This window comes from Penicillium roqueforti, assembly GCF_015533775.1.
Source record: "Penicillium roqueforti strain LCP96 04111 chromosome Unknown scaffold_08, whole genome shotgun sequence".
NCBI lineage: Eukaryota > Fungi > Ascomycota > Eurotiomycetes > Eurotiales > Aspergillaceae > Penicillium > Penicillium roqueforti.
The window spans coordinates 608,746-628,998 of record NW_024067572.1 but is presented as its reverse complement, the minus strand read 5'-3'; the positions used below and the strand labels follow the sequence as shown (position 1 = coordinate 628,998).

The window sequence follows — 20,253 nt, the reverse complement described above, 5'->3', positions numbered from 1 at the left end:
GTGGAATTGATCAGAATGTTATTTCGGAGAACAGGAGGGGAATTATGAGGTACAATATAGAGAGAAGGAGTGGAATGTCGAGCTTGGGGGTATGAACACAGTGGAGAATGAGAGTTCAGAGCTCCGTTGTCTGGGTCGGGCCCGTCTTAGGGGCCGAACACCAGCCACAAGTGGCTGCCAGGTACTTTTCATGCTTTCACAATTGTACGGACAATGATAGTCAAAAAAACACTGACACATGGACTCTCTATCTTTAATCTATTCTCTGGTAATTTTCTGCCTTGAACTGTCGAAGAATATTTGAGTAGTAAGGTGGTTACACATCTTTGTGCAAGCAACATTGAACCAACCTTGAAGATATCGAGAGTTTCTCAATATGAAAGCTACAAATGAGTGCCCTCGTATTTTATCACGGCTATTTAGCTCTTTTGATAAGTGTCACCTTTTTTCACACTGCTTGGGACCGATATATGGAACATCTTACTATAGTCTCTATCTTGATTCTCTGTTTTATAGTCATACGAAAAGCAGATATGGGGTATGCACAAGCTTGATAGCCTTTCATATACACGTGCTTATCTCACATCATACATGCTGATGAAGAGTATGTAAAGTACTTAAACACAGAAGCTTTCCCGAAAAGAGTATAAATTCGTTGAAAACAAAAACTGGCCCTATATCGTAATATGTCAAAATCTAACTAATATAACCCGAAAAATAACAGCTCAACTGGCCTAGAATTTGGCGTGTCTAGAGGTTGTACTAGGAGTTGAAGCCCACTGGAAGAGGGGGTCCCTCGATAGATACTCCGTTGCCGCCCGTTCCAAAATCCATCTCAATCTCCAGCATGGATATGACGACGCGGAATCCGACGGAAGGTTAGGGAGTATCCAACAAAAGCCAGCAGCTGTATTGAAACGAAGGTCGAACAACTGAAGGTCCCCGAGTGGCCCAAAGTTCATATAAGGCGATGCTGATTTGATATCAGATACAAGAAAATTCACCCCCCACCCAGGTCCGAATGAACCCCAATCACGTTCGCGGGGCATTGTTGCGATCGCGCCCTGTGTATACTGCTTGTCTATATGTCCCGATGCTTCTTGAAGAGCCTGGGCAACGTTGCAGGTCCGCCAGATATCTTTCGGCCCTACCAAACTGAGAGGCTTTGGCACATGAATATTTTGTAAGGCATCAGACGGAGGATGCGAAGAGCCATCACACATGCTTTGGGCGACCGCGATAGCATTGCCGATATACCCCGACGTACGTCTAGTGCCCTTCGAATATTTTCCACGGTGAACATCTCTAATTATGTGCTAGTGCATTCTAGCTTTCCTGTACATCTGCATGATGAGATAATTTCTATTACAATTGAACCTGATCGGTACTCCGTGCGGAGTACTGCATGAACATAATCTCTGATTCTCTACAACATCACGTCAATCGGCGATTCCCAACAAGCGGTGTTAAGACAGTGATACGATATGAAGGGCCCAAAAAGACAAACAGCATAATACCATGTAATCTTCAAAGGCACATAACTTAATTCGATTTGCCAATGGCCATTTGTATGTTCAAGGGGAAACGTTGTGTGGCTATCTAGCACAGCCTGATGGCGCTGAATCCGATATCGGGAAGCAAATGTGTCAGACTGGTAAGAATAAAAACGAGAAGAAGGAAAGACTCAGTAGTGCCAAAGGTATGTCGAAGACTATAAATGAATTAATTAATTCTGAATGTGACGGGGTAGTTATAGTATAACGTGGGATATTTGCTCTTCGCAACACCATATAAATCATCGAGCATTGGCCTATGTTAATGACTATGAACCTCGATATTATCTTTACAGGTATCTAATTTCCATCGATTATGCAATGAGGCCAGTCCCATCCAAGCAGCGATTATCGATGTGTACTGAAGTCTGTCGTACTATCGTCTGAACCTACCCTTACCTGTAAAGCAGGTATTAGCGAGATATAATGTAACAAGTTTCCTGTCATATCTCAAATCGCTTGTGTTTACAGAGAATTCTCTAAGATCAAATATCTGGCGCACACGCTGGGGCCGTTTATTGGTGCATGACTGCGGTCACGAGGAGACTGGGATATTTATGGTCATGTTCTGCTACTCTATCACTGGAGGTATCGACGTGATTATAGTCAGTTTCGGTTTCTTTTCTTTTTGCTTTAGGGTTCTCGTTTGGTCATGGACCGGCATGTGGAGTGTATGTAGGAATAGGCATGAGCATACCACTTTTGCAGGGGCAGCTGATAATCATCTCGCGGGGGCAGCTGTTGCTCCTGCATGACCGGGGACAGTAGTTATGAATCACGGTGTCTGCTAAGACAAGAAAGAAGTCTTGGAATAAAAGGCGAAACAGCGCGCCTTCTCGCTCAGAGTCAAGTATAGTCCAAAGCGACCTTGAACACGATGACCAAAATCCACCAGAAATTGAGATGTACAATGCTGAGTACTCTCTTGCTACTTCAGCCTGTGCTTGCAGTGTCAGAACCAGGAATACTAGTACCGCGAGCATCTGAGCCTTCAGTAATCTCCTCGACCACTCCTTCGATGTCAAACCTAGCTGTGACAACCTGTAATGGCCGCTCAGAGTACTGCACCCGGTCCTACTCGAATATCACATTCGTAGGCTCCCACGACTCTGCCTTTGTCGGACCCTTACCCCAGCAGAACCAAAACATCGATATAAAAGCCCAACTTGACATGGGAATCCGGTATCTGCAAGTGCAAACACACCGCTCCATCCTTGACGGGAACATCATAGAGCTGTGCCATACCTCATGCTTGCTCGAAGATGCAGGAACACTCAAATCATTCTTGACGACTATAAAAAACTGGCTGGATACAAACCCGAATGAAGTTGTTAGTCTTCTCTTGACGAACGGCGACTCAATAGCAATCACCGAATTTGGAGACACTTTCTCCGGCAGCGGGATTGATAACTACGCCTACGTTCCCTTCGCAAATCCGCTATTAATATCAGACTGGCCCACACTGGGTGACATGATATCCAGAGGAAAGAGATTGGTGGTATTCCTGGGTAAAAAGCACCAATCACAAAGAGATAGGCTATACCTCGACTAACAATTTTCAGACTACGGTGCTGATACTACAAAAGTGAACTTCATTCAAGACGAGTTCGCCTACTACTTCGAGACAGCCTATGACGTCACAGACTCCTTTTTCTCAAACTGCAGCATCGACCGACCCTCTGATACCGCTGCTACAGGCCGTATGGGCATTGTCAACCACTTCCTTGATGTCGATATTTTCGGCATAAAGATTCCAGCTCGCCACAAGGCAGACACTACTAATACTGCAACCGGGCCTGGGTGTATTGGTGCTCAGGCGGGACTATGCGCTAAGTTGTATGGGAATGCGCCGAATGTGCTGCTAGTGGACTTTGTGGATAAGGGGGATGTTATTACAGCGCAGAAGAATCTAAATGGGTTCTAGATCGGGATTTGGGATGTCGTGCTATGGTTTCCCATAAATATATATCATATTGTAAGTTCATAATCATTTGTCTTGTTAGAGAAAGGTAGATAGACACAGACGTAGAAAAAAATTTCGATATATGAAGGCAAAGGGAAGCATCATCAAGTACACCCTAGAGCTTTTCTTGGGGGTTCTTCTTATATACACACTTACTACTAGAACTCCATTGAATTGAACGGTAATGCCCACTACTATTGTCATTGCTGAGAGAATGTCTGTACTGCTTCCAAATTTCGTGTAATTCGCACTTATGAATGTAGTAGAAGAACACTGAACTAGCAATAGGAAAACCACTAAATAATCTATTAAGACAAAAAGTTGTACCTGCAAATAAAATAGCACCAAACATCAGATATTGAAAGATTTGGATGAAACGGGCAAAATATTCCCTTGCTTAGATATCAGGGAACCCTGGAGCAGTGGAAAACACGAAAATTCTTGCCAAACACCAATCACTACACTAATCAAGCTCAGACTCGTCATCAGAGTGATCCGAATCAGGTGAGGCATAGTGAGCGTACAGGTGGCGCATCAAAACATTCGGATCATCGTCGTGCACGGTGCTGATGAAACAAGGAGTCTTGCGAACCTCCTCGGAGACGTTGGCATATATTAGCTCGATTGCACAATCGCGCATGCGCTGGTACCATAGGTACAGATTGTGACTAGGGGATAGTGGCTGAAGCTCCGCAGTCACAATAGGCCACACCGAGTGTTGGCGGAAGAGTAAGAGCATGGCGGCCAACCAGTATTCCCAGTTCTCGTTTCCAAGGAGGGAGGGTACTTCAATGGGGATGAAGTGTTTGTTGTGGGAAGTGTTCATGAAGAACCCCACATGCTTCGCGGTCCTGGCTTGCTCGGCTATGTTTTCAACTAGCGAGGGTACCGATGAGATATCATCGTCGCTGTCGGGGACACCGCGTGTGAAGATCAAGTGGCCCAGGTTGTCAGAGAATGTGCTGGAGACGGGATTGCTCGGTCGCTGGATCCTCGGATTGGCCTCGGGGATATCCTCCATTTTGACACTGAGAGGGGACGACTCTGTATCCGTGTTAGATAGGAGAAAGATCTATTCCCAACATCCGTTTTGAGAAGAGAACGTGGGAGTGTTGGCGGAATTGAGACCAGGCTTGGGATAAGGATACAAGGTGAAGTCGCCCTTAGTACATCTAAATAGATTTGGGAAAAGACTGAGATTATCGAGAAACTCACTTTTTGTGTTCCTTGTATTCAAGTTCGTTGTATCATTGGCGGGGATAGCGGGAGACTCTGTAGTCTTGTTGTTAGATAAAACCAGTCCCAGCGGCCATTTCGGGAAACAAAGATAGGGTAGCCAGTGGCATCGGCAGTGGGAGCATGACATAAGGTAAAATAATCCTCGGTATATGGCAGTAGGTACGAGATTGGGCCTGAGACAGGAGTCATGTCAAAATTGTACTCACTCTCGTTCCCATCATTGGCGAAAAAAGCGGGAGTGGGAGAAGACACCTCAGCTTTGATCTCTGTACCAAAGACGTAAGGATTAGAAACCCTGAATTGTGTAGCATCATCGAAGAAAGCCAGTTGAAGGTCTGTAAGCTGATTCCAGTACTCACTTGGGGAATGGGTTCCAGTAGAGGGCTCCGTCTTAGGCATTTCTGACAGGGAGCTTTTGTTAGCTCTCTCTAGGATAGCCGAGTGTATGCGTTTTTGCTTATTTCTAATGGGCGATGATGATAGATGAGGGGACAAAGCATGGGACATACCCTTCTTGACGCCCTTACGGGTGGAAGGTTTGGGAGGCATGATGGTTGATAAGTAGGAAAGGATTTTGATGAAACTCAGAGATAGCAAAGAAGACGAAATTTTGTGGGAGAAGGATGCTTTTGAGGGGTATTTCGTTTGCTACGGTGAGAGCCGTTTGTAGGCAACTGGGGATTTTCTATATTCGCTGCTAGTAACCGGCAGATTCCACGAGGTAGAACACAAGGCATAAGAAAAAAAGAGGTTATATTGTGATGATTCCATTGTTCATGTATAGAAGTTGGACACAGCATAGAACTGCGAAAAAAGAGATAGCTACGAAACAAGCCATCTGAGACATGGCATGCAGAAGGCCGTCGTTTGCAGCAAACGAGCCTAAAACTGAGGATTATAATCCACAACAGGGATTTCTGTGTCATTCAAACTGACAGCGCCAGGGGTGCGAATCCCAGAGTACTGATTGAGCCATCCCAAGACCTGTTGATGCCAGACGAGACTATTTTCCTTGTTGATGACCCTATTTGAATGCAATATAATTAGTTCTATGACTCTGCGATGATACATCCCATCCACCCAAAGGTCTCCATTATACTTACCAATGATTTTCATCGGGGAAACTAAGCAGCCGGCTTGGAACACCTCGCTCCTGCAAGACATTGAACAGTGCCAGACCCTCAGAGATGGGAAGTCGATAGTCCAAATCACTGTGGATAATGAGCTGTGGGGTGGCGAATTGCTTAATGTGCTCTGGAGCCGATGGATCCCATCGACGGTAGTTGTCTCGGTTGTCCCAGAACGTGCCATTGAACTTTTGAAGAGTTAGCATAAGAACAATGAAAATACCACGAATAAGATACATACCTCATGCTCCATAAACCATAATTCCTCAGTCGAGATCTTTGCGTCGGCGACAAATGTGCCATCGTGACTAGCCAGTGCCTTGAACTCGCGACCTAGGGGATTACCCTGGATCCAGTTGATCATGAAGCCACCGTAGCTGGCGCCAGCTGCCACTCCGCGGTCGGTATCAATAAAGTCGAAGTTGTCCCGGACATACTCCCAACATTTAACCAAGTCATCGTAAGGGTAGCTGCCTGTTGATCATTAGAAGGCGAGAATGAAAATGAGTGATGAGAATGGCATACCCCAATTGTTCGCGATCGCATCTGTAAGTTTATCACCAAATCCAGTGCTACCAGTCGGATTGGGCGCGACAACCACATATCCTTGGTCGGCGAAGACCTTGTAGTTCCACCGAGTGCTCCAGGAGTCACCCCATGAACCTTGAGGACCACCGTGAATAAAGAATAGAAGCGGGTAAGACTTCGACTTGTCAAAGTTCGAGGGATAGATGATCCAGGAATGAATCTACAATGTTAATATCTCTTCAGTTCCATGAAAAAACGGTAGACTTACATCTGTCCAGTTGCCCCTATAGTAGAACTCATCAACGTCTGATTGACCAAGGCTCTTCAGGGCCGGGTCAACTTCATTGGCGGAGAAGATAACACCCGTGATACCTTTGCCAGGCTTCGCGGTATAAACTGTGCGGCTAGTATAGATAGCGGAACTAGAAACCAAATAGTCTCCATTAGGCAGGCCATAGTAAGCAGCCACTGCGCCACCGTCGGTGAAGTTCTTCGGCTCGAAATCACTACCAGCATTGGCGGGCAGCAAGAAAAGCCGAGAACGTGCAGAGTCCTCGGTGTTCAGAACTAGGTTTTCACCATCAGCAGTCCACTTTATTGCACCAGGAGACCGGTCCCAATTCCTGGCCAATGTACGAATAGTATTCTTGGAGCCAATGGTATAAACGTAGACAATGCGACGGTCCGACTCGTAGGAGATGTCTTCCATTTGGAGATATGCAATGTGACGGCCATCTGGGGAAAAGACAGGACTACTCGAATCACCCTTGATGTCGTTCGGTGTACCAGGACTGTTTGGACCGTTAATAGCCACGGCCTTTTTAGATCCATCATGGGGCACAAGATAGATATATGAAGCAGTGTTGTTTGCACGTGGCAATTCAGGCGCCTTGCTCTTGAATGCAACCAATTTCCCGTTAGCGGAGATGTCATAGTCAGATGAATCGCCGAATGGTGGGTAGGGTGACTCAAGATTCTTCACTCCTGCGACGAGGTTCTTGAGAGATCCACTAGAGATGTAGCGGGATGTCGCTCCGTGTCCGGCTCGTTTCTTCTTCAGAGTCCCCGAGAAGATAGCATTGAATCTCGTCGTGAGCCAGGTATCCCAGTGGCGGACGTAAATACTATCGTAGATACGCGCCGAGCTTAGGGGCGTGGCAGCAAGCTCTGCATTGTACGCAGTGCCATTAGAGTAGGACTCTCCATACACCAAGAAGTTAATATCTCCAGACTTGGTAATGGCCGTCTTGAGGCCAGAAAGCGGCGCCGGCAGTGAAGCTGCCTTGTAGGCACTGCACAGAAGTTATTAACGTTTCATTCAAACATGTCATAGATAAACCCACGAGTTGGCGAAATTAGAGGTATCTGACACCCAAATCTCGGTACCTCCGGGAATCTCGGCGTTCGTGCCGTTGATATATAAGAGACCCGAGTCAGTAGACCCTAGCCAAATCAATTCGGAGACATTGCTGTCATTGGTAAGCTGTGTCACTTTCCCAGTCTCCAGATCCAGCAGACTCCACCATGACGATGTAGCATGGGTCTCGAAGGAGTATTCAGAGGTGGAAAAGAGTGCAACTTCCTATGTTAGGTCAATAACATTGTCGATATCTACATACAATTGTGCAACTTACCCCTGATGGGTTGGGAATAGCCTCACCGCGTCTTGGAGCCGCGATAAGCTGTCTACAAAAAAAAAATCAGCTACCAACCAATAGGTACAACGAATGAATCGGGCGAGACCAGCACTGACTCGGGAGTAAGAGCTGCCGCAGAAACGATGATCGACCCAATGGCCGTCGTCAATTGAAACACGCGCATATCGACAATGAAGTATGTAACCACACAGCCCAAGAAAAATGTGCAGAGAGCCAGATGGGCTGCATTCCGGACCGACACTGAAATATAAGTGTTGCGACTCCACACGCGTTGTGAGCTAGTAGTAGCCATGGCGGAGCGTCGAGGGGGGCATGTTACATTCCTCGGTGCCAAGAAAGATATGCATGATGTTATTTCGTGCTATCAGTTACTTCCAAGGCACTGGCAAGACGTGCTGCGGACAAAGAAAGGCGGGCGCAGGTCGACTCAGGGCCCGAGCAGGGTCCGGCTGCTTGGCTTGCAGCGCCAAGCATCGCGGAGTCCGCTGATAGCCCGCTGATAGCCGGGATTACCTGTAGAATAAAGTCATGATATTGGATGCCGATCAGCAGGGGCTTTGTCTTAGAAAGGAATAGTTGGATTAAAAGTGAATTGATAAATTGGTGCCAACCAGTTGTCATTGCCCCGTGATGATGCACCCATCTAAGCAATGGTGCCATTCTAGAAAATGCGTACGACTTGTCAAGGCCTTAATATCAATACCAAATGAATTTAATTACATTCGCTATAGTGCGTCTGACAATATCGTTTCAATATTCAAAGTCATCATCCACACCTCCCTTGCTAGTAGTGTCCTTGGTGACTGCTTCTTGTTTCCGATACATCTCTGCCACGGCACGGGTGGTAGTAGCCTCGTCTGGCTTCTTATCGTCGCGGGATTTCATATATCGCGGGAAACGCAGAGATACACCCTTTCCACCTCCGGTTGTTCCTTGGAACTCATCGGCAGCGGCTTGGTAGCGTGGGCTGAGGGTCAAATCCGCAGTTTTGACTTCCCACACCAGTCTTGGCTCAAACCAAACATCCGGTTGGTCCTTGGGGACGGCCGAGTGAGTGTAAAATGGCTTTGGGCGGTCAATTACCAGAGGAACTAACGTCTGATGTAGCTCTTCAAGTAGCACCTCAGAGAAGCCAGTGCCGATGTTACAGATAGTCTCATATGTGTCGTTGTTGGGGTTGTAGGCAGCGAGAAGGAAAGCACCGTAAACCGAAGTACGCTTTCCACGACCATAGTAGGCCCCGAGTACAACAAGATCAAGAGAGTCACCAACACCGGCGAGGTAATCTTTTTTGACCTTTGTATAAGTTAGCACGGTTGAAATAACCAACAAACAGAGGCACCATACCTTCAGCCAGTTGCGGCTCCGCTTGCTTGGCTCGTAGCCACTCTCTGCTGTGTCTAGCATCTTCACCATAAGACCTTCACAAGATGCCTTAACACTAGCCTCGAGCAATTCTTGGATCTCATCGAGAACATTAGAGTTGCCATACTGGGCAAACTGGAACTCCCCCTCAATCGGTTGGAAGCACTCATGCATAAGCTCTCGCCTTTCTCGTAGAGACTTCTTGACGCAGGGCTGTCGAAAAGTTAGCGAGAATAACTAGAAATGTAGCCCAAAGCGACTCGGTGTGCCTCCTTTCTCTCTCATCATCCTCACCATAAACGCGAAAGAACACCGAATCGTGAGGAAGGAGAAGAGAGGAAGAGTGATCCAGCGAATCGCTCTTATATAGACATCAAATAGAATAATAGTCTTACCTCTCCATTGAAGAAAAGCAGATCAAAGGCGTACACGCAGACCTTGACCTTGACATCTTCCGCTTTGACATCCTTGCGCTTGCGGGTCATCAGTTGCTGGAATGGAAGAACCTTTTTGGCTTCGGTATCCCATGCGACAGTCTCGCAATCCAGAACAAAGCTCTTAACGTCAGCTTTGACCCAAGTGCCAAGCTTGCCTAAAACATCGGGATACTTCTTTGAAAGATCTTCCGAGTTGCGGGAAAATATTGAGGACAGCCCCTTGCTGTCTTTCTGCAATGTTTCCAAGGCTCCAGGATACTGGTGCATAGAATCTGGAGATACAAAATGGATTTGTGCTCTTTCTCCATCGTACTTGTATTCGCAAGTGAATTCCTTCCCTTCAAAACGGTCAAGGACCTCGGTGATAGACTTTGTCGGTTTGGCAAGCATAGGCTTGATAGGAATTCCGGGAGAAAGCTTGCACACTTCAGGCAACTTAAAGAGACCATGCTCAAGAACGGCAGGAATGATCACTTCATAGGCAGGAAGCTCGCTGTAAACAGTTTTGAAGATGTTTTCACCGGCGGCCATTTGCTCTGTCGAAGGAATTTTATTTCCGGTTGACTCAGCCTCGTGAATCTGGACTGCCCGAGAGACAGCGACAAGAACTGTCTTCTCTGCGAGTCCCAATCTCAGTTTACCTTCTAAAAAGCGAACGATAAATTTGGCTTCGCTGGGACCACCCTTGTCCTTGGTGATATCCACCCCTTTGCCTCCCTTGCCAGCAGTGTCGGCATCGGCTGCAGACAGCAGTTTCTTGATGCCTGAAATCTTTTTGTCCTGAGATCCATGACCCTGGACCTTGGCAATTCCAAGAAGACCTTCGTGTACACCCCGAACAGTCAAAGGCTTGGGCTTGAACATGGTAGGCTGGTTTGACCGACTTTTGGCAGCGACCAGTCCCAGGTCTCCGATTTCCCGTTGATCGGCTTTGATGACGGCAAGACTGCGGCCGGTACATTCACCAATAGCTTTCATGATGAGTGACTCCCCGATGCCCAGTTCAACTCCGGCATAATCGGCAGCAAGTTTATTAATCATCAGTTGAACAGTGGGTAGGAAATCGGCAGGGGTCAGGCGAAGAACCTGGCGAAGGAAAAGAGAACAATGGTCTGTGATTTCCAAACGCTTCCTGGTCATCTCTACTAGAGAGAATGTGGTACATAACGCAGCATAGGGAACAGGAGTGCCTGCTTCCCAGTCTGGGTATGGATCTTTACCACTGGCTTGTATTTTTGCTTGGAACTTTTCGATTGATTTCCTCGTGAGCTCCGGCTTGAGGTCATCTTCATCTTCGCTTTCCAGTGGGTCCTCGTCTTCTACTACTGAAGGTGACTTCTCTTCAGGAGTAACATCGGAGAGCTTTTTCATTGCTGGTTTTGGTGATGGCGATTCAACTTTTGGCTTTATAGACTCAGGCTTCTCCGGGGATGCCGATTGTTTCTTAGCAGCGGGAGAGCTCTTCGACGAAGCCTTTCGTCGCCTCTTAGAGACAGGCTGAATATCAGAACCATCGCTTTCTTCCGCCTCGGGGCTTTTTTCCCGCTTCACGCCCTTCGTTGGCTCTGCAGTTGGTGCTGAATTGCTAGCGTCCTCCACCTTAAATCCATTGGTGTTATCCGTGAGCTCAGTATCAGCGGCATTACTGCTTGCTGCTTGTCTCTTTCCGCCAAAAGCTAATGTGGTCTGCTTTTTCGGCGGTTGGTTGGCGCCCGAACCGAAGAACCTCCTACAAGACAAACACAACGAATTAGCCGAGTGAATGAAAATAAGAGTCAAAATAGGTCAGATTAAGAGGGCGCATGCGCCATCGAATATTGTCGACGCACCCAATCGTTTGCTGGCCATCCCGTACATACCCCAGGGTAGCCTGTTTCCTGCTCTTGTCATCGGCCATGATTCGCGGTTGTGAGGATGCTGTTTTCTTCAAAGTAGGATTTTGGTGAGCTATACTACTGGCATATAACAAGACCGTAGATAGCTTGGCAATTGATGTGGTCAAGGAATTGTGTTGTCCTGCAGATCGTATGTAGAAGCTTGGTCGCGAGCGTGAGAGCGATAACAGCGCAAGCTCTCGAATTCGCAACACCCGCATAGAAGTTTCTGTCGAAGTCAAATGGGCACGAAATACGGCTCAATAAATACCCCGAGCAGACAAGAACCGCAATGGAAATAGCCAAGGCAACAGTGGCTAGTTACTCTGTGTCGCAGGCAGCTGTCGGGTTTCCCACGCGTTGAGACGCGCTAACGTATCACGTGCAGTGCTATCTTGCCCGTTTGGGATAGATTACACTCACCGCTTTATTATTATGCCGGCAGATGACAGAGCGGTGCAGCTTGGGGATGCAGTTCGATCACGATGGCTCTGCTAGACGGTGTTCCATGGCGCACTACTGATTTGATACTACTCAACACTTAGCCTACTTTCTTGCAACTCTGACGCCGTCCGACCTTGTTCGGCTGCAATGGAAAACCTCCGGCAGGAATCTTTCAAGCAGGTACGATATGCTTCTTCGGCTCTTAGGACGACCAATGCTGATTTCTGAATAGCTTCGAGCACCATGCATTGAACTCAGCTCCGTGGGCCTCCGTTTCCGAGGAAATCAAGCTTCCGCTGCCGACATACTCCGAGCCCTTGAGCCGGTACACAACTGTTTAAAGGAACTTGCGGGGAACAATACGCTCGACGAGAAGCTCGCTGAATATGCATTCTTTCCATTGTCGCATATCTTCAATGAAACACAAAGACTACCCACACGATGCTTAGAGTCCGCTGTCCACTGTTTGCGAATACTGGTCGCCGATGGATGGCGGCAGAGGCTATCTCCTGCGATGGGCAAGCAACTCATAATCCTGTTGACGTTGATCGTGGGGGGATCTCCGAACAAGACGGAAGAAAAGCAACTACCGAAGCCCAAGGTTCCGGAAGAACTGTGTATTGCTGGATTCGACTGCCTCGGTGCTATATTTACGGTCTTGGAAGGGCCTGTCCCAGAACGGACAATTTATCACGAGATCGGCACGGCGACGGTTGTCGACCAAACAGTATATATCCTGCTAGAGGGAATTGTCGATGATAGATCAGATGAGATCTCCCTGGCAGCTGCTAAGGCTTTGCAAGCACTTTATGCTCGAGTTACGGACCGCGTTGTGCTTGCCAGCATCATGCCCCGGACTGTGTCGGCACTGGCTAAGATTCTAAGGCCGTCAACACAGACTCGCAGGTCATACAAGCTCCTCCAGACTTCCTTGCAGATTCTCTCGGGGCTCCTAAGAGCTGTTCTCAACGACCGTGTCGCCTTGGAAGTCTCCCCGCCCGAGCTGCGAAGCGACAAGATAGCTCTGGATGAAGCCTGGCTGAAAGCCACCACAACGCAGATCAAGCTCGCGCTGGCCAGTATTATCCAAGTTCGCCGCCATCAACGGCCAGAGGTTCAGTCTGCCGTCCTAGACCTCTCCCTGATGGTAATTGAAGAGTGCCAAACCACACTTTCAGATTCTCTGCCTATGATGATTGAAACGGTTGTTGTTCTGGCAGATAAAGAGGACGAGGGAGCGAATGAAGCCTTTAAGAACGTAACTCATCTTGCCACAACATACCCCACAGTATTGGATTGTTTAAAAGAATCTCTGCATACCTGGCTCACTTCTTTCCCTCGAATCATGCAAGGAAACGATGAGATTGCTAAGCAGTGGGGGCTTCGTCAGATCTCCACGGTCTTTCAGGTCCTATCTCAAGTTCAATCTGGATCAGATTTGCTTACCAGCGGTTTGGCATCCGGCCTATGTGATAGCCTCGGTGCCGTTGTCAAGCGAAACACCAATGCTCTCCAGCCGTTAGCCTCAATGGATGATAGCTTCAACTGGGAGGTGCTCAACACCGACGCTAGATCGAAGCTATTTCCTCCCATCATTTTGGAACACCAAAGCCAGCAACAAACTCTCAAAGATCTACAGTCAATGATTACTAGATTGAATTTGTCTGAGTCTGGAAATGAGATCACTCGATCGATTGTCAACCGTATGCACACGACATCAAGTGATTCTGTTATTGCGCCTTTCTGGTTGGCGATGACTTTCTTGCGGGACAGCACTACAGCAACAGCCAGCTTTGACGATTTCATCTGTCTTGAGCATGTTGAGGCGTCTGTCTCATCAACTGACCGTGGCGGCATGATTGAAGAGTTGTATTATATCTCATTAAATATACTGAACGAACTGTCAGTCGATGGAACAGATGACTGGCGTATATCAGCACTGGCTTTGGAATCCGTGGCTCTCCAAGCTCAGCAACTTGGCCAGGATTTCCGACCTGAGCTCATAGATGCGCTCTACCCAACTTTACAGCTGCTGGCATCACATAATCCTAACCTTCAACGCCACGCCATGACATGCCTAAATATCTTGACCAATGCCTGCAACTACCCAGACACGAGTACGATGATCATTGAGAACGTGGACTATTTGGTGAACTCGGTAGCCTTGAAACTCAATACATTTGACGTGTCACCCTACCCGCCACAAGTCCTGTTTATGATGGTCAAGCTTTGCGGTGCCCCGTTGATACCTTATCTGGATGATCTGGTTGATTCTATATTTGGTATTTTGGATCTATATCACGGTTATCCCAAACTCGTTGAGGTGATGTTCAAAACACTAGCTGCAGTCGTCGAGGAAGGGGCGAAGAAACCCTCTTTGCTCACAATCGAGGAAAGCAAAGAGAATGGCTCCCACGACACCCGCAAGTCTCGATACGAGAATCTCTCAATCTCAATCATCGCCGCGAAAATTGCCAACCGCAAAGCCAAACGGCATGCCGAGGACGAATTAGTAGATGCTGATGGCAAAATCCCTCACCCCAAAAAGCCATGGTCAGAAACATACGACAAGCCTCCTCCAGAGCCGTCCATTGAAGAGCTTCTGAACCAAGCCGAATCGGACGAGCCGTCACTCCCACCCCCCAAAGAGCCAGAAGATGCCGAGAAGCCGCTTAGCAAAACCCATGCCCTCCTCCTCCACATTGTCAAATCTATCCCGTCCCACCTAACCTCACCATCTCCCTACCTTCGACGCTCCCTCCTCTCAATCCTTATCGATGTCCTACCCGCCCTATCCCAAAACGAAACGAGCTTTCTTCCTCTAATAAACGACCTCTGGCCGACAGTAGCAAGCCGAATAATCTTCCCCTCGTCACAAAAAAATGAAACCTCCAAATCCCTCATCGCCACTTCATCCACAGAATCAACCCGCAACCCCGAAATCCCAGACCACCAAGAAGAAACATTCGTTACGGTAGCAGCCTGCGAGGCCATGGAAGCAATGTGCAAAGGCGCGGGTGATTTTATGGCCACGCGCGTCGAAACCGAATTCTCCCGCTGGGATCGGCTGTACCGCCAAGTATGGGATAAAGTGCGCGTTGACGCCGTGGCCGCGAACGAACGCCGTGCCCGGTCCCAGGCTACGACCATGACCGTGACTGCCGCTGAATCAGGAGATCTGGCGTCCACTCTACACTTAGCCCTATATTCGTCCCTTTCGCTCTCCCCCTCAACGCCGGGATCGAGATTCTTCACGCCGCACCACCGTCTGTGGCGCGCGTTGGTCTCTCTTTTTATCACTGTCCTTTTGCATGTCCGGTTACCGTTGGAAGTGGGTGATAGGGTTTGCGAGATCCTTGGTGGCTGGATTGCGTTGTTTGTGGGGCCAGAGTACTATTTCTTCTCTTCGAGGACGACTATGTCTGTGAATGATACTTATGGTGAAAATATGGTTTCTGTCGAGGAAGCGATTCGGGCGATGGAGACTTGGAATGTGGATTTAACGTGGTTTATCTTTATGCGGCATCGCCTAAGGGCGGATGTGGTCCCTACAGGCAATGCTAGTAACTGTGGTGGTGCTACTAATATCCTTGTCAATGGGGAGGAGTCGCAAGTCAGACTTGCTGAGATAATGTTCTAGTTATTGCTTTTCGTCGTTGATAGCATTGCATGACAAAAAGTTTCTGCTTTCGTACATAACTTGTACAAGTACTCAAGTACGACTAGTGTGGATGAAAATTGATGATGGTTGATACCATATAGATATTCATTGTAAAGGAGTGGGGATTGATGAGCTAAACTAACATGAAAATCGAACCGAGCACTTAATGCCAGATGGGCAGACCAAGGCCCAAAACTGCATTTTCAATTAAGAATAGAGGCAAAAAGCAAATAGCCAAGGGTACAGAATAGCATACGCAGCGTGGACCGTCTACTCGCTGTCTTCTTCGCTCTCCTCGTCACTCTCGGCATTCTCGAGCCACTCAATGAAGGGCTTAGCAGCTTTGTGGATCTTTTTGCTGGTCGAGATATCAACGTACTTCTTGCTGGTCTTGGCACCCCACGCCTTGAGGGTTTCCTCAGACACAAGGTCATTCTGGTAGTAGCCCAGCAATATGGCAGGGATCTGGACGACAAGCTCTGGATGATCCTGGCCAACGAAGCGCTCGGTACCACCGAGGAAAGCCTTCTCATGGCGATCGGAGGTGATCAACTTCTTGAGCAAACCAGCGCGACCTTCAATCTGCTTAGCAATCTTCTCATCGAAGATGCTCTGTGCCAGAACGGCAACAGTCTTGTGCTTGCTCTCAATGCCGAACTCCTTAGCCTTCATGTAGATCTCAACATCACTAACGTTGGTAACACCGCCCTTCTCAGCAGCGGTTTCAACGATCCAGCTGCCCAACTGCTCGTAGGACGAGGGTCCATCAGCTCCCTCGTCGTCGACATCCTCAAGGACAAGGGCACGCTTGAGGTCCAAGGGGAGCTCCTTAGCACGAGCCTTCACGGCCTCTTCGGAAACGTCAACGGCCCACTCGTGATCCTTGATCTCGGCCTCGGCCTCGATGGCCTGAGCTTGACGGGTCACTTCATCATCGCTGTTGGCCTCGAGAGCATAATCTCCATCATCACCATTCTCGGAGTTGTTGCTGTCACCTGGACTAGCATCCTCGCCATTGGCAGCCTTCTCCTTGTTTCGCTCACGGCGGGACTTCTTTTTCTCCTTCTTGCCACCCTTAGGGTTGTTGCGAACAATGAAAGTGCTTAGCTTGAGGCGAGGGTCAACATCAGACCGCTGCCCACAGGCCTTGCAGTCCAGGGTAATTTTGTCGTCCTTGATAGAGACGTCGGTCTCAGGGTTCTTGCACTTCTTGCATAGCACAAACTTGGAGATGAAGCCGTCAAGGTAGTCCTGGAGCTTGGGGGCATCGTGAGAACCGTTGATGATCCAACGCTCGTCGGAGGGCTTAGCGTTGGCCTGGGCACCAAGTTCAAACCCGAAGTACTTGATGAGATAGGCAGGAGGCCGACTGAGAGACTGGGCGACCGAGTTCAAGTTGACGACAACGGTCTTAATACCGTTGCCCTTGCCCTCGACTTTAGCCTGGAGCTTTTCCATCTTGTAGCGATAGAAGGGATCCGTGATATCCCGGCGAATATTGACGGTGGCCATGATGACGGTTTAACTGAGCGGTTGGTTCACTAGAATGAAACAGTGGGCTTGCTTGAGGGAAAGCTGGGAGGATTCTGGATGAGAATTTTGTTGACGAGACAAGACATGCGTGTCAAGTTTCTTTTTTGAAGATTATAGAATGTGATTTCTTTAGGAAAAGTCACAACAAATTGGGGAGGAAAGATCCGGGGTATTCAGCCACAGGATCGAAGGTGTATGCTGCAAGGTTTCGGCGCGCGAAACGTTTGCAGCTTGAGCGGCAGGTGATGTTCGAAATTTTGGACGGAGGACGAATACATAGACAAGTTCGCGGGAAACTTCTCAACGTGTTGCTTGCTGGGAACGATCGAAGTTCTTTCGGGAATCCGAGTCAGAGGTCGGAGACCTTGGGGCGGACGGTGAAAAGTGATGATGGCGAGGCCGAACTAACCAGTGATCAATAATGAATAGCGTAGAACTGGAAGTCCACGCGGTAGATAGATAAAGGCTTCGAAAATCTCTCGATGCCTGTCAGTGTTTGTGTGTTGTTGGGAAAAAGTAGAAGAAGAAAATGAAAAGCAGAATTTGACAAATCACGGTTATGTCAGCGGGCACGTGCCGGAAATAACTCGGAGTATAAATGGCCACTGAACGTTGGGTATAGTAGTACATGGGAGGTGACTTTTGACAAGAATTGCCTTATGTTTGAGTCTCTTCACTTTGAAAGCAAACCATTGGCAATATTGAAGCATATATAGGTGCTATGAGTGAATTTTACAATGTTCTCTACACCCGGACGAGTACAGGCCGAACCTTGCAAGACCCCACCATGACCACACAACGATAAACGGCAATCTTCCTCAGTGACTTAAGTACAGTGTCTTGCGTTGTACAGCCTCTGCTGGACTTGTCAATCCGTTGTTCATTTCGGTTTGATTCTCTTCGTCAGAACGACTTCGGATCTATTACCCCGAAACTCCCCGCTTTTGTCCGGCCCAAGGCCAACACACCATGCCCGTAGATCTGTCGCTCTATTTGGTCACGGATTCGACGCCGGCCATTCTCAAGGGACGAGATTTATGCACAGTGGTAGAAAGTGCTTTGCAAGGAGGTGAACGGTGCTCCAGCCTTCCTGCCAATTATTCAACTAACCCCTACTGCAGGCGTGACAGTGGTGCAATACCGGGACAAAACCAATGACACTGGTCTCTTGGTGGAAACTGCCCGGAAACTACACCAGATAACCAAGAAGTACAATGTGCCTCTTTTGATTAATGACCGGGTCGATGTGGCTCTTGCCATTGGTGCCGAGGGCGTGCATCTAGGTCAAGATGACATGAGTTCGTTGCTACAATTCTACAAAAATATATGTATTAATGTCAAATATAGGCTTCGCGGAAGCAAAGAAGCTTCTTCCCGAGAATGCCATTATTGGTATCAGTACGTCCTCAGTCGAGGAGGCTATAAAAGCCACCGCAGATGGCGCCGACTATATCGGAATTGGTACTATGTTTGCCACCCCCACGTAAGTCCACATTTTCAATATGCCAACACCCATCAATAGACGCTAACCACCCATAGCAAAACCAATACCAAGTCAGTCATCGGAACAGCAGGTACTCAAGCCATCCTAGATGCGATTAAATCTTCCGCCATAGGCACGGTTTCTATCGGCGGCATCAACCACTCTAATGTGCAACGAGTGCTCTATCAGTCTCAGTCACCAAAGAAATCACTGGATGGAGTAGCCATTGTTAGTGCGATCGTGGCAGCTGATGACCCCAAAGCATCCGCCGAGAAACTCGCCGGGCTCATCAGAAACCCTCCCCGGTTTGCACAGGCTCTCAATCCTCCTCGTGCTAACGAGAGCGAGGCCTTGTTGGATGAGGTGCCCCAAATCATCCGTAAGATGGTCGAGGTGCATCCTCTCGTACACAACATGATCAATTTTGTTGTGTCAAACTTCGTAGCCAACGTTGCCCTTTCTATGTCAGTATACTGTACCTGGCCAGCCATTTTTCATGCTAACCGTTCTACAGTGGTGCATCTCCCATCATGTCTCCATATGGCGATGAAGCCACCGACTTGTGCAAGTTTGATGGTGCTCTTTTGATCAACATGGGTACATTGACTAGCGAGAGTGTCTCAAACTACTTAAAAGCCATCAAGGCGTACAATGAGCGGGGCAACCCAGTCGTCTACGACCCGGTCGGTGCGGCTGCGACACACATTCGCCGCAATGCAGTGACCCAGCTTATGGCCGGGGGTTATTTTGATCTGATCAAAGGCAACGAGGGCGAAATTCGCCAAGCTTGGGGTAGCAGTACTGTTCAACAGCGCGGTGTCGACAGTGGACCTAGTACCCTTGACGGCAATCAAAAAGCCACCTTGGCTCGGGACCTGGCTCGCCGGGAGCGTAAGTGACTCTCTAGGCTTTCTAGCTGTGATTCCTCTTTTCTAATTTAAGATAGGGAACGTTGTGCTTTTGACCGGAGCAACGGACTACCTCAGCGATGGCGAGCGGGTCATTGCCGTCGAGAATGGCCACCCATACCTGGGGCAAGTGACCGGAGTATGCAACCTCCCCAAACACATCCTTTTAGTACACAGCTAACATGAATTTACAGACCGGCTGTGCCATCGGCACAATCTCCGGCTGTTTCCTGGTTGCCCACCGCTCTGACAGACTCCTCGCAGTGCTGTCTGGGATTCTCATGTACGAGATTGCAGCGGAGAACGCAGCGGCCAAAGATTATGTTCGCGGCCCGGGAAGCTTCGTCCCGGCATTCGTCGACGAGCTTTATGCCATTCGCACAGCGGCGGCAAACGGTGATGACAGCTGGTTTGTCGGTCGGGCCAAGGTGCATGAGGTGAAGCTATAGATCCCTAGATTAGTAGACGAGCGATATATAC

The 20,253-nt window shown here is 48.4% G+C and overlaps 7 protein-coding genes across 7 annotated transcripts; 3 read left to right on the top strand and 4 right to left on the bottom strand.

Annotated features, from left to right (window-relative positions):
* Positions 1 to 2,571: 2,571 nt before the first annotated feature.
* LCP9604111_4302 (uncharacterized protein) lies at positions 2,572 to 3,477 on the top strand (the record flags this gene model as incomplete). Its single annotated transcript, XM_039071987.1, has 2 exons — positions 2,572 to 3,061; positions 3,116 to 3,477. 2 exons carry the CDS (start codon positions 2,572 to 2,574, stop codon positions 3,475 to 3,477), a joined length of 852 nt encoding a protein of 283 aa, XP_038929864.1.
* Positions 3,478 to 3,979: 502 nt separating this feature from the next.
* Positions 3,980 to 5,304, bottom strand: LCP9604111_4301 (uncharacterized protein; the record flags this gene model as incomplete). Its single annotated transcript, XM_039071986.1, has 4 exons — positions 3,980 to 4,560; positions 4,732 to 4,788; positions 4,962 to 5,156; positions 5,265 to 5,304. 4 exons carry the CDS (start codon positions 5,302 to 5,304, stop codon positions 3,980 to 3,982), a joined length of 873 nt encoding a protein of 290 aa, XP_038929863.1.
* Positions 5,305 to 5,637: 333 nt separating this feature from the next.
* dppV (dipeptidyl peptidase DppV) lies at positions 5,638 to 8,360 on the bottom strand (the record flags this gene model as incomplete). Its single annotated transcript, XM_039071985.1, has 8 exons — positions 5,638 to 5,779; positions 5,859 to 6,070; positions 6,124 to 6,356; positions 6,408 to 6,630; positions 6,679 to 7,702; positions 7,754 to 7,992; positions 8,045 to 8,096; positions 8,164 to 8,360. 8 exons carry the CDS (start codon positions 8,358 to 8,360, stop codon positions 5,638 to 5,640), a joined length of 2,322 nt encoding a protein of 773 aa, XP_038929862.1.
* Positions 8,361 to 8,818: 458 nt separating this feature from the next.
* LCP9604111_4299 (DNA ligase (ATP) CDC9) lies at positions 8,819 to 11,767 on the bottom strand (the record flags this gene model as incomplete). Its single annotated transcript, XM_039071982.1, has 4 exons — positions 8,819 to 9,364; positions 9,416 to 9,646; positions 9,829 to 11,599; positions 11,700 to 11,767. 4 exons carry the CDS (start codon positions 11,765 to 11,767, stop codon positions 8,819 to 8,821), a joined length of 2,616 nt encoding a protein of 871 aa, XP_038929861.1.
* A 568-nt stretch (positions 11,768 to 12,335) lies between these two features.
* On the top strand, positions 12,336 to 15,828 carry LCP9604111_4298 (uncharacterized protein; the record flags this gene model as incomplete). Its single annotated transcript, XM_039071981.1, has 2 exons — positions 12,336 to 12,368; positions 12,421 to 15,828. 2 exons carry the CDS (start codon positions 12,336 to 12,338, stop codon positions 15,826 to 15,828), a joined length of 3,441 nt encoding a protein of 1,146 aa, XP_038929860.1.
* Positions 15,829 to 16,119: 291 nt separating this feature from the next.
* LCP9604111_4297 (translation initiation factor eIF5) lies at positions 16,120 to 17,361 on the bottom strand (the record flags this gene model as incomplete). The annotated part of the gene is made up of 1 exon (XM_039071980.1): positions 16,120 to 17,361. One exon carries the CDS (start codon positions 17,359 to 17,361, stop codon positions 16,120 to 16,122), a length of 1,242 nt encoding a protein of 413 aa, XP_038929859.1.
* Positions 17,362 to 18,351: 990 nt separating this feature from the next.
* On the top strand, positions 18,352 to 20,222 carry LCP9604111_4296 (bifunctional hydroxyethylthiazole kinase/thiamine-phosphate diphosphorylase; the record flags this gene model as incomplete). Its single annotated transcript, XM_039071979.1, has 7 exons — positions 18,352 to 18,451; positions 18,504 to 18,680; positions 18,730 to 18,865; positions 18,922 to 19,329; positions 19,380 to 19,756; positions 19,812 to 19,912; positions 19,968 to 20,222. The coding sequence occupies 7 exons, from the start codon at positions 18,352 to 18,354 to the stop codon at positions 20,220 to 20,222; spliced, it is 1,554 nt and encodes a 517-aa protein (XP_038929858.1).
* Between the last annotated feature and the right edge of the window lie 31 nt (positions 20,223 to 20,253).